At 42.4% G+C, this 12,987-nt stretch overlaps 2 protein-coding genes across 4 annotated transcripts in view; both read left to right on the top strand.

Annotated features, from left to right (window-relative positions):
- The window catches only part of MARCHF1 (membrane associated ring-CH-type finger 1), a 482,864-nt gene that overhangs the window by 35,392 nt on the left and 434,485 nt on the right, over nucleotides 1-12,987 (top strand). The gene's annotated exons all lie outside the window — the stretch shown is intronic.
- Nucleotides 1-12,987, top strand: part of LOC311519325 (uncharacterized protein) — a gene marked incomplete at its 3' end in the record, with an annotated part of 57,311 nt that overhangs the window by 12,835 nt on the left and 31,489 nt on the right. The window contains exon 3 of the mRNA XM_084625744.1: nucleotides 4,096-4,186. Within this exon, the coding sequence (XP_084481870.1) occupies nucleotides 4,096-4,186 (91 nt within the window). The remainder of the gene's footprint in view (nucleotides 1-4,095; nucleotides 4,187-12,987) is intronic.

Raw genomic sequence — 12,987 nt, 5'->3', positions numbered from 1 at the left:
TTTGGGTGCATTTAAATCCTATTTCTCATCTATGTCGCATTATGAAGTAAATGACTCATTTTAGACAGCTTTGTCTAACAAAACCAGTAAAATAGCATCATGTTGAATACAGGCATATTGGGCCAAATTCTCTGTGTGTAACTTAACTAAGTTACATCCAGAATGACTTTAGTCAGTTGAATCTTAGAGGAAGGAGTTCAGAGCTTTTATTTTTAACTCCTTCAGTTAGGACTTTGTACAATTTTAAATGTTAACTTCACCCGTTTTGGGTTTCTGTAACTTGAGAGCGTGGGTTATGCATGTTTCAACTTAGCATCATAGTTTACACCATTCTACAATAGTGGTGCACATAATTTGTAAAGAGTTCTTTCATGAAGAATCATTTGAAGCAGTGAATTATACTGTGCAAACAAGGTCCATAACCTTAACTCAGTTCATAGATCCTAATAATTAAAACTGCTTTATTCAGTACATCTTCACTGGGCTGAGTCCAGAACAGTCCCCATAACTGACTGTTTTTCCAACAGGATAGTACATTTTTTAGAGGTTGTGTGCAAATGGATGAATAAACCTCCAATAACTGAGATCTGAAGTTGTCAGCCAGGAAAGTATTAGTACATGTGCTACCCTATTGTGGAATTACTTGAGAATTAATTCACAGGTTGAAATAAGATAAGGAAACCTGTGGATAAATTAAATTACATTTTTTTTGTCTCTAATAAAATGCAGGTCCTTTTGGAGAGTATTTGTGCTGTATGCAAGAAAGAAAGGAGGAGGGTTGTAACACTAGCTTGATTTTTTTTATCTATTGTACTGTGCACCCAATGACAACTTGTAATGTAGTGGCTTATTGTTATGGTCATGTGAAATAACCAGTTTTTGTTTGAATGGGTGTTGAAACCCCCGAGAATCACTTGGAGTTGCCGTATCAGGTTTGTGATTAAGGACCAAACCAGTGCATTTTAGCATCCCTTCTCACTTTGCTAACAGCACTGGTCCCACCCAGAAACCTGTGGAAAAACTAAATACCCTTTCCTGGGTGTTCTTAACAGACAATATTTTCCTTGTTCACTAATGCTGAGTCAGCATATAAAACAAGGAAAGACTTTATTGGGGATAAGAAGACACAGTGTCAACTTGGCAAAAACACAGCAACTAACTAACTCTATAATCCATCTCTCTCTCTAGATATATAGAATTGATATTAAAATGCCCACTCCCTGGGTATCTTTAGCAGTAGTCTTTTAGCTCAGTTCTCCACCCACTGGTGTGAATGTCTGATTAACAAATGTTTCTTTAACACATTTCTTCCTCCTGCCATATATGCCACTCATATTTTGGTGTCAGTGGGTTGTGTAGTCTCAAAGTCTGGGAGTGCACTTGAACAATCCCATCTTCAGCCCCTGGGGGAAGTGCTGCCGTGCCCACCTGAGGCTCCTCCACTTCATCCAGATATAGGAGTTCAGCTTTATTGGTGCTGGGTAGGGGTGCCCTGACCTGAGTTTACTTAACTCCATTGCTACCCTCTGGGGCTTCAGAGGGTGCTTCCTCTTGCAGAGCTGCCTTTGACGGGCTGTCATTAGTTGCTTCTGCATAGCTTTTTTGTAAAGTGGAATGGAAGGAAAACAATCGCATGTAGGGCTGTCTAAAGGTGGGGGGAAGTTTGTCCGAGGCCTCCTATTCGAGAGAGCTCCCCAAACAGAGTGGTGTTGCAACCTAGAACATGGGGTTGAAGCACCAATCATGTTTGGCCTGTCCACACCTAGGGATGGATGGGCCAAATTTTGAATGGCGTTGAGACTCCATGCAGTAGTCACAATGTCTGGATAGGAGCCACAGGGCTGCGCTCCAACCTGCCTCCCTGGGACTTCCTCAGTGTTTTTGCCCCTGTGGTTTTTAGGTGTGGTGGGGTCTAAGTTTCAGATTTTGCCCCAGGCTCCCAAAAACCTCTGTGCAGCCCTGCCATTGAGCAGCCTTTGCTGAAAGGTACGAATCTCCTTCCCGCTCCCCAGTCTCTCAGTTCATTCCCGCTCCCCAGTCAATTCTGAGCTCATGTAGAGTTCCGGTGAGTCCCGAAGTGTCACTTGGAGGATTTCTGGCTACAAAGCTTGTGAAAATAAATTCTGTAGTTGTACTTTCCTCTCACCACCAGTGAATGGCTGTTGAGAGCTCCTTCCTTTATAGAGCTTCTGTCCATCTGGAGTTCTGGGTGAATAGTAAAGCTGAGCAAAATTCAGAATTTCCTGCAGGACAGTCCCTGGCCAGACTACATCTCCCATGATGCACCACACATAACTTGGTCAGAGGGAAATCCACATTGTATTATGGGAGATGTTGTCTTCCAGGGAGCTCAGCTCATAGCAGAGAAATGGGCCCAAACTACAACTACTATAAGACAACACACTAATAGGGAAATGATGTTTAGTATATTTTTGAACTGATTCAAAACAAAAAAATGTTTCAGGTCAGTTCCACAAAAGGATATTTTCTGTTTTGGAGTTGAACACAAAATGCTAAAGAAATTTGGGAAAATCGAAATGAAATTTCAAACGGATTTTTCACATAGAACACCTTGACTTTGCAGAAACTGCATTTTCTTTTTTTTGGTTGGAAAATCATTCCAGTGAAAAATTCCAAAGCTGTAGTTAGGAACTTTTTGAAGAAATTGTTGGCAGCTCTCTCCCCTGTTCACCAGTGGATGGGGCAGAGAACTCTGTTCCCGCCCCTCTGTCTCTTCTCTCTCTTCCCCTGCCCAGTAAAGAACAGATAATGATAGTGAGCTTCCTATCTTCTGTAACTTCAGGCCACAGGACTTACACTTAGATTGTGAGCTCCTTGGTCGGGGATCTTTGTTACATCTTTTTTACTGTGTTAACATAATGCAGCCTTGATCTATGGCTGGGGACACAGTAGGAGCTACTGCAACACAATAGGTAAACCTTGGGCCCATGTCTGACTGTTGCATATGGCCCTTCTTGTGGCCAGCTTTGGTTCAGACAGTCCAGGTTCTCTTGAACATCCAAAATGTTTCAGACCTTTAAAGTTTCTCATAGAGAAACTCCTCATGCCTGCCAGTGATTATTAGGGAACCTCTGAGTGACGCCAGGTTTGAACATACTGTACTGTATATAGAAACATCAAGGTATCTATACTGCAGGTATACCTCTTCTGAAACTGTATGATTGCTCTTGAGAGGCCTCTCTTTGGTTGGCACTGAGAACAGATTACAGCCATCCAAGTCTTCCTATCCTATCCTATTCTAATATGGTACTTTTTGGTATTTGTATCACATCTTCCCTTTCCCCGCCACGCTCCCGAGGATGTTATTAGGTATAGTAATGAATGTACTAATTTAAGTGCTGTCTATCAGATACTGTTTTCTAATATAGACCCCATCCAAATTACTACTAATATAGACACTATCCAAATCAGGAGTTGCATCTAGTGAGGTCAGTGGAGTTTAATCTGTTTTTAAAATCGGTCTAAGGGCTGGTCTACATGAGAAAATTAAATGGACCCAACTATGTGACTCCACAATGTGAAAAATCCACACCCCTGAGTGAAGTAGTTAAGTCGACCTAAGTTTTCCTTCAACCTAGCTTACCACCTCTCAGGGAAGAGGATTACGTACACTGTTGGAAGAATCCATCCCATCAGCATAGGTAGCATCTGCACTGAAGCGCTACAGAGGTGCAGCTGCAGCCATGTCGCAGTAGCATTTCAAGTGTGGACAAGCCTAAGTAATCCATCGCACTGTTTTTCTGAAGAACAAATGGTCAGATGTCGCTATGTAGGGAGGAAATCTTGTTCTTGGTACTGAATGTTACATTTTTGTGAATTGAGAGATTCTCAGCCTCCTGTTATGCTCTACACAAGAACATGCTGCTTAAGAATGTTTTTTTTTTTTTTCACTCTGGCAGATAGACAGTGCACTTAATTAGCAGTGTTTTGACCTAGTAAAGAAGCAAATGGAAAACGCACACAGAGCTAGTCAGCCTCCCATTTAATGATGGCAGAAAAATGAGTCAACTTGGCAGAAGCTACTCTGGGGTTGGACAACATTGAATTTTTGCAAAATTACTATTTTTAATATAGTATCTAAAGCATTGAAAAATAAAGCATGGTTCTTTCCTCAAGCAGTTTATAATCAGGGTATAGATATAACAGATGAAGATAACAAAAACAGGTAACACTAAAGAAAAGGAAACAGTGGTGCAAGTGGAATCCATTTCTTACTGGTACATGTTCCTTCCCCCCCCCCTTATTTTATTCTATTGCCTGCAGGTATTTTATGAGATTTATAATTTGACTATTCTTGTATAGGCAGAAAGGCCGTGATAATCCAGCCTTAGGCACATGTGTTTGGTATTTTTCAGTTTTAAAAATCAGGTCACAGTACATAGACTGTTTTAGTCAGAAACTACAATCAGCACAATATTTCTATATCGCATCCTCAGACTTTACCAGTTCAGTTACATATTTCAGCAGACTGTCACTGTGATCCACACACTTTTGCTGGAACATCTAAATATTTTCGTTTGATTATCTCAAAACATGCCCAATGGAGCATAAATCTCCATTATAAACTTAGAACATTCCCTACAGTTCTCATAATAAGACTATGATACATTTGAGATAGTGAGAAAAGTACATATGGGATGGGATTTTCAAAAGCATTCAGCATTGACCTCACCTAGCTACCACTGAGGTCAGTGGAATTGACTCCAGTAGAAAGAGAGTTAAAACAATGCTGAATGCTTTTGAAAATACTGCTCCTTGTGTCATCCAGTTTCTCTTCTGGAGCTGATTCAAAAATTGGCCATTTTCTGGATTGCATGATTGGGGCCTGTCTACACAAGAAAGGTAGTCCAGAATAAAGTGGGGGCAAGGATTTAACATGGATTAACTATTCATGATTGATTAACTCCATGAGCGGATACTCTTGTTCCAGAATGAGAGCGCCAGTGAATTAAGCTAATTCAGAATACAGCACTCTAACTCCGTGAGTGGATGCTCTTACTGCAGAATGAGTGCTTTATTCTGAATTAGCTTAATTCACTAGTGCGCTCATTCTGGAACAAGAGTATCCACTCATGGAGTTAATCAGGAACAGCTATTCTGCAGTAACTCTCTATGTTGACAAGTTGTTCTCTCAGTCATGCAGATCATAAGCTTATCTGTACTGAAAGAGACACTTTCATTTATTTAGAGGCCTTTTTATGGTACTCATGATAGTAATATTTAGCTCAATTTCCAACTGATGATTTGGAGTTAATTCTATAATATTTGAACACCTCACAATCATTAATGAATAAAGACTCTCAGAAGAAAAGTAGAGAACTGGAATGGTTATCATCCATTTTACACATAGGAAACGGGAAACCGAGTGAGAAATTAAGTTACTTTTCCAAGGACACCCAGAAAGATGGTGACAGAGCTGGGAATAGAACCCAGATATCCTGATTTATAGTCCTGTGCATTAACAAGGGTATCCTTGGCATAGTAAGCGTTTCTTGTGAAGTTGCTTGACTGAGTTTTGCTCTTAGATGGTCGGCTGACATTACCTTAATACAGACACAAGTGAATTGCAATTGATTGATAGCAGACACTGGAGAATCACTGCCCTGCTCTTTAAGCATTTAACTTTCTGGCTTGGGGGAGGAGGGGAGATGTAAAACTGCTGGAAGAGCAGTCAGCATGGTGGATGACTCATCACCTAAGAAGGAGGGTTTAAAAAGGTCATCCTGGGCCTGGCCACTCCCTTCATTCACTCAGAACAGGCCTGTCAGCATCCACCCTCCCTCCCTGTGTAGGTCACAAATATGCCAGGTGTTTAGCTATATCTGCTGTGGGCATTACGCTAGCCGCTGTGCTAAGGGGGGCTGGGAAGGAATTTTTCCCTTACCACCATGTTGACCAGGTGTGTGGGGGGTGTCACCTTCCTCGCAGCAGGTTCAGGTGGGCTCTGTTCATGATAGCATGACAGATGGTAGGCCATATGTGGCAACTCTTTATTTAAGAGTATAGCAGATGTTCAGTGCAGGTACTCCATAAATTAAGGCACAAAAGAACTGAAAAATGGCTTGGAAAAGAATTAAGGAGAGGTGTTTGGTAATTGAGCAAGCCTGGGGCAACTGGGGACTCCTCTGATTGGTGCAGCAGAGAGCCAACCTCCCCATCATTATAGTCCACCTTAATCCCTCCTATAAGTGGGGGTGGTCAGTAAAGTCCCTGCAAGGGAATTGCTGGAGGGACCTGATAAATAGTGGGGGAGTTGTGGAAGCCCCCTCCCACAAAAAATTGGCTGGAATTGGAGGGTCCCAGCAGTGGATCTGCTGGAGGGACATAAAATGTGCAGTGCAGGTGCAAAATGTATCTGCCAGGTTAGTCCCAGACATCTAATAATAAAGTTGCAACCCGATTAACCTCATATCTAATGCCTCCTATCATTCTTTCGACATAGCCGGACAATAAAGCTGAGCTTCCTTAGCTTGTACTTTAAGATAGATCTAGCTGCTGATTTTGTTAACAGCCTTGGGTCATTTGGAATTAGACTTGTTATCTGAACATATGACTACCCTCTTAAACTCAGTTGTCTCCATTTGAAAAAAATACAGTGAGGATAACTCATATACATTCTGTGCTGACAGTCTTCAAGATTTTATTCTATGTAGATTTGATTAGTGCACTTCTTTCTGCTGTTATACAGACATTCTCTGTTTCTATTATACATCAGCAAAGCTTTCCACATAAGTTGAATTTTCTGATCATATTACTCCTGTGTTTGGGTCACTTTAGGTCTTTTCATGTCAGCACATTAATCTTTAAATTTCATCTGTCAAGTACTGAATATTGTTCTACATGGTCTAGCACCATCCTTGCTGAACTGTGTACCCTGTTCAAATCTTTACATTCTTCTGGTTGGGACTTTCCTTTAGCGACCAAACTTTTCTCTTTAAGTGAGCTTTATTCACACAGTGTTCCTGCACTAATCTGGTAGTGCCTTTCATGGAAGGACCCACTCTAAGTGATTTTAAGAGTAAGGGCAAAGGTTCCCCTTTCAATTTAGCTTACAGCTGAGCCATGTCAGCAGCTCCTCCAGTGCAGTTGCTGTACCACCCGCAGCCCTGTCCTCTGGCACATCTGCTGCTGGGAGCCGGAGGAGGCACAGCTCCATGGTAGGGCAGGGGGTGGGGCTGGGGTTCTGCTACTTTCCCCACTGCAGTTCCTGGGAGATCCCTGTGGTTCAGGGCTGTTCCGGGAACAGCAGCAGGAAAAGGAGCAGAACATGGGGCCACCAGATGTCTCCAGGCCCACAGCTCCTCCGGCGCCACTGTACAACTCCAGTGGGGCTGGCTGCTGTGCTGTGTGGAAGGGCTGGGGGAGGTACAGCGGTGCCGGAGGAACTGCGGGCATGGGGCCACCCAGTGGCCTCATCTTCTGCTCCTCCTCTTTCCGGTACGCCATATCATCTATAAATATCTTGCTGGTACGGCATACCATACCACTCTACTTGGACTGCTGAAAAGAATTGACAATGGCTTCAGTTATGGACACTTTCTTTTTGATATGTAGTTTGTAAACTAAAGTGATCTGATAAATAACCCTTTTTTAAAATGACATCTGTATGAAATTTGCTCAGTTTATATGTTTAAAGATGACTTCTGTCACTGAACCTGGGATCTGAGAGTCAAGCTGGTATCTTTCCTTCTAAATGCAACCTCACCAGCTAGTGGAGGCTCAACATTCCAAATTGTGCCCCTTGTTACGTCTGTGTGACCCCATTGCCTTCAGGAGACTGTTTGCCTGACAAAGATTATTGGAGTATTTTTTGAGAAAGCAGCGGCATGGTTAAACCAAGCATGTCACTGCAGTAGGAACTGGGAGATGCTCTTAACAATTGTGCAGGTGGCTTGCAATGGGCTGAGGGAAGATAAGTGGGCTAGAGCTGATCAGGTTTTTTTTTTTTTTTTTTAAATCTCCAAATGTTTTTGCGGGATAGGAAATGTGTTTCCCACCTCTCTCTAAATGGAACTGATGTAGAAAGAGGAATGGATGGCAAGTGTCACACAGCATCTCTCTCGCTACCAAATGTACTCCACTACCTGGCCAGTGTGGTCTAGCAGTCAAACATACACCAGGTTGTTTTCACCAAGGTGTGTTAAAATATTGTTAACTAAACTATTCACAATACTGGATTAGTTTTGAACAAGTAATGAAACAAGTTTAGTTAACCATAAAGAGAGGTTTTGAGTACAAGTATAAGGCATTAAAGTCAGAAATGGTTACAAGAGAAATAAAGATAAAACACTGCCTAGTACTAGAACTTAAAAAACTAGACATGATTCAAGGTGAAATCCCTTACCATATGTTCCCAGTAACATTGCTGACTGAATTCTCAGACCAGGATTTGCTCCCAAAGGCTGTTTCTTTTGTTGTCTGAGCTGAAAGCAAGGTGGATAGGGAGGGATCCTTTGGGTGTTTTTGTCCCTCACTTTATAGACCAGTCCCCCTTCAAAATGCATTTTTTCCTGAGGGTTACCCCTAGATAAAGCTAATTCCTGCTGTGAGGATGGAGATGAGTCCCATGGTGAAAGAGGATCCATGATGTTTGCTAAAATGTAGATACATTTTGTTCCTGCTCTCCGCCTCTGCCTTTTTTGCCAAAGAATTGTCACTTGACAGGTGATTGCCTGTCAACTTTGATACCTAGTTAGAGGTATCAGCTTGCTGGTTTACCTAAAGTTGTCTGGTTAAATCAATTTCAGACCTAATTTCAGCTTGTTTATTACTTTACACATAATGTTGCTACATATATTTCACCATGATATTACTGGCCAGTTTGTTTTTGAGTTTTCAAATGCTACCTACAAGGCATATTTTGTACAAAGATGATTACAATCGTGTGTAGGGTGTGAATTCGGTTAGTAATGCAATGCTCAGCTTTGCAATTCTTAACTTTTAGGTGCCTAGAAAATCATTGGGATTCACAGACCGAGTAAGTTTCTAGGGTACTTCTACAGCACAATGCCTGGAGAGAGAGAGGCACCCGAGAATGTAATCCACAAAGTCAGCATGCTAGGCAGGGAGCTGCTCAAATTAGCCAATGGGAGATGTTGATGAGAGAGGCACCTGTCTCTGCTTGTTATAAATATCTGGGAGCCCCTCTCCTGGAGTGAGGTGGCTTAGGCACGTGTGGTGTTTCCTGGGAGAATGAGTCAGCTGCTAGCTTAACTCCATACAAGTGGGGAGGGGTGGGAGGGGGATGATGGTGGTGCTTGTGCTTCTGTTGCCCACCTTCAACTTTTAGCCCACTGGTTAGAGCACTCATGTAGGAGACTGCGGTTCTCTTTACCCTCTCTGCTTAAAGAGGAGAAGGGATTTGAAACTGAGTGCCCTAACCACCAGTCTACAGGATATTTGGATGGGGGGCTCCATCAGTCTTTATACACAATAGAAGAACTGTGGAGGAAAGACCTATGCAGTTATTGGGCCAGAGGGGGTGAGTGAGAATGACTTTCTAACCCCGTGGGTTTGGGTACTTGCCTGAAAGGTGGGAGACCCAGGGTCCAGTCCCCCTGCTCTAGTGATTTCATTTATCCAAAGTGGGACAGCTTCAACATAGCTCAGTAGTAGAGAGCACTTTTCTGAGATGCCTGTTCAAATACTTTCTTCCCATCAGGCAGAGGGGGGAATTGAACTTGGGCTTCCCACATCCAGGGTGAGCGCTCTAACCACTGGTTAAAAGTTATAAGGTGGGCACTACCACCCTCCCGATTTCAAAGGGGGCCTCATCTGAGCACCCTACTGGATGTGGCCCTGCAGGTAAGATAGGCTCTCCTCTATTTATCTTCCCCCAGGTTGTGGATTGTGCAGGGTCTTAGATGGGAGATAAACATCTAGATGCCTAGAGCAAAGCAGCAGTGCATATGCTCAGAAGCAGAAACTGAAGTGCCCAGAGAAGTTTTACCCTGAAAATTTAGCTATTGAGTGAATTTTGCTGCCTACAGGTTTAGCAGCAGTCAAGCAGGGATTCTGTGAAAGATAATGGAGTCTAAAATTGAGATTTAGGTACCTACATCTAGGTTTTAAGAACCTACATATTTCTGTGGATCTGAACCTCAGTTATTAGCAGGTAGTGGTGGTCACTTATTGACAGATAACTTAACATTATCACTTGTTGAGAATCATGTCTGAGGTTATTAATATGCAGGTATTGTCTAGACCATCCCTGACAGGTGTTTGTCTAACCTGTTCTTAAAAATATCCAATGATGGAGATTCCACAACCTCCCTAGGCAGTTTATTCCAGTGCTTAATCATCCTGACAGTTAGGAATCTTTTCCTCATGTCCAGCCTAAACTTCCCTTGCTGCAATTTTAAGCCCATTGCTTCTGGTCCTGTCCTCAGCGATTAAGAAGAACAATTTTTCTCCCTCCTCCTTGTAACAACCTTTTATGTTCTTGAAAATTGTTATGTCCCCTCTCAGTCTTCTCTTTTCCAGACTAAACAAACCTAATTTTTTCCAATCTTCCCTCATAGGTCATTTTCGTTGCTCTACTCTGGACTTTCTCCAATTTGTCCAAATCTTCCCTGAAATGTGGTGCCCAGAACTAGACACAATACTCCAGTTGAGACTTAATCAGCGCAGAATAGAGTGGAAGAATTGCTTCTCGTGTCTTGTTTACAACACTCCTGTTAATACATCCCAGAATAATGGTTGCTTTTTTTTTTTTTTGCAACAGTGATACACTGTTGATTCATATTTAGTTTGAGCTTCACAATGACCCCCAGATCCTTCTCTGCAGTACTCTTTCCTATGCAGTCATTTCCCATTTTGTCAGTGTGCAACTGATTTGTTCCTTCCTAATTGGAGTACTTTTCATTTGTCCTTATTGAATTTCATCCTATTTACTTTAGACCATTTCTCCAGTTTGTCTGGGTCATTCTGAATGTTAATCCTATCCTCCAAAAGCACTCGCAAGCACTCCCAGCTTGATATTGTCCGCAAACTTTAAATATACTCTCTCTGCTATTATCTAAATCATTGATGAAGCTATTGAACAGAATCAGACCCAGAATTGATCTCTGAAGGATCCCACTTCCAGCTTGAGTGTGTGTGACATTCTCCTGGTGTTATCTGGACCAGTGATCTGCTAGATCACTCCAATCCTTGACTTTGGGAGCCAGCCTTACCCTGCTTTGCTGTGAGAACCCGCACTCCTGGGCTGTTCGCGCACAGCTTCTGACATGTAAGCTGCTCCTTGGATTGTGCAGCCGAATGACACTAGCCAATATCTCCAGTCCCAGACACAACCCTAGGAACCTCCATCTTCCAGTGTCCAGTTATGCTCACTGGATGCTGCAAGCTTATATGAGTTTGTCAATTTAACAAAGAAATTGGTATGTACCAAGCTTCTTATCCCAAGGGGAGTTTCTGACATGCTTCAAACCAAACATACTGCTTTAGGTAGAACAAACAAACAAATTTATTAACTTCAAAGATAGATTTTTAAGTGATTATAAGTCAAAGCACAAGTCAGATTTGGTCAAATGAAATAAAAGCAAAACGCATTCAAAGCTGATCTTAACACTTTCATTGCCCTTACAAACTTAGATGCTTCTCACCACAGGCTGGCTTCTCTCTTGGCTTTGCCCCCGCCTTCATTATCACATCGCAGTCCCAAACTAACCAAAGGAAGGTGGGTGATTCACTCGAAAGTCCAACAGATCCTTTGTTGTTCCCTAGGCCAGTGTCCTTTGTTTCTGTGAGGCTGGGCTGGGGTTTGTTCCATACATGCCCTGATGAGGTGTGAACTGTCCCTCTGCTCTTGGAGAGTTTTGCCTGGGCTTGTTTTAAGCCACGAGGACACAATTTTTAGCCTCATAACTATATACATGAAATTACCTTTCACAGAATCCCTGCTTGGCTGCTGCTAAACCTGTAGGCAGCAAAATAATGTTACTATAACAACAATGCTCAGTGCATCATGAACCTATCTGGCTTCAAGATTAAACTCAATAAGTTTATGGAAGAGATGGTATGATGGGATAACATGATTTTGGCAATTAATTGATCTTTAAATATTCCTGGTACATAGGCCCAATGGCTTCTGATGGGATGGGATCTGAGTTACTACAGAGAATTCTTTCCTGGGTATCTGACTGGTGAATCTTGCCCATATGCTCAGAGTTCAGCTGATCGCCATATCTGGGGTCGGGAAGGAATTTTCCTCCAGGGCAGATTGGAAGAGGCCCTGGGGTTTTTTCACCTTCCTCTGTAGCATGGGGCACAGGTCACTTGCTGGAGGAGTCTCTGCACCTTGAAGTCTTTAAACCATGATTTGAGGACTTCAGTAACTCAGGCATAGATTAGGGGCCTATTACAGCAGTGGGTGGGTGAGATTCTGTAGCCTGCAATGTGCAGGAGGTCAGACTAGATGATCATAATGGTCCCTTCTGGCCCTAGTATCTATGAATCTATGAACCTTCCAAAGACGCCTGACATGGCAAACTTTGGATTGGATACCATGCAGTCATTTTATACAGATGAACATGGGGGCGTAGGGTGTTTCCCTGAGGTACAGAGCATCACTGTGTGAACCACTGATAACTACACTTTGGGAATAGTTTTCCAACCACTTATGCACCCACCTTTATAGTAGCTCCATCTAGGTTGTATTTCCTTAGTTTTATGTATGAGAAGGTCATGACAGACAGTATCAAAAGCCTTACTAAAGTCAAGATAAACCACATCTACCGCTTATCTCCCCTCTCCTCGCCCATCCACAAGGCTTGTTACTCTGTCAAAGAATGCTGTTAGGTTGGTTTGATGCTATTTGACAAATCCATGCTGACTGTTACTTATCACCTTATTATCTTCTAGGTGTTTGCAAATTGATTGCTTAATTATTTGCTCCATTATCTTTCTGGATACTGAAGTTATGTTGACTGGTCTGTAGTTCACTGGGTTGTCTTTATTTCCCTT

The sequence above is a fragment of the Lepidochelys olivacea genome (genome assembly GCF_965140295.1).
Source record: "Lepidochelys olivacea isolate rLepOli2 genome assembly, chromosome: 4".
NCBI classification, from domain to species: Eukaryota; Metazoa; Chordata; order Testudines; family Cheloniidae; genus Lepidochelys; species Lepidochelys olivacea.
Note: the sequence above shows the minus strand (reverse complement) of the source record. Positions and strands in the feature narration are given on the sequence as shown.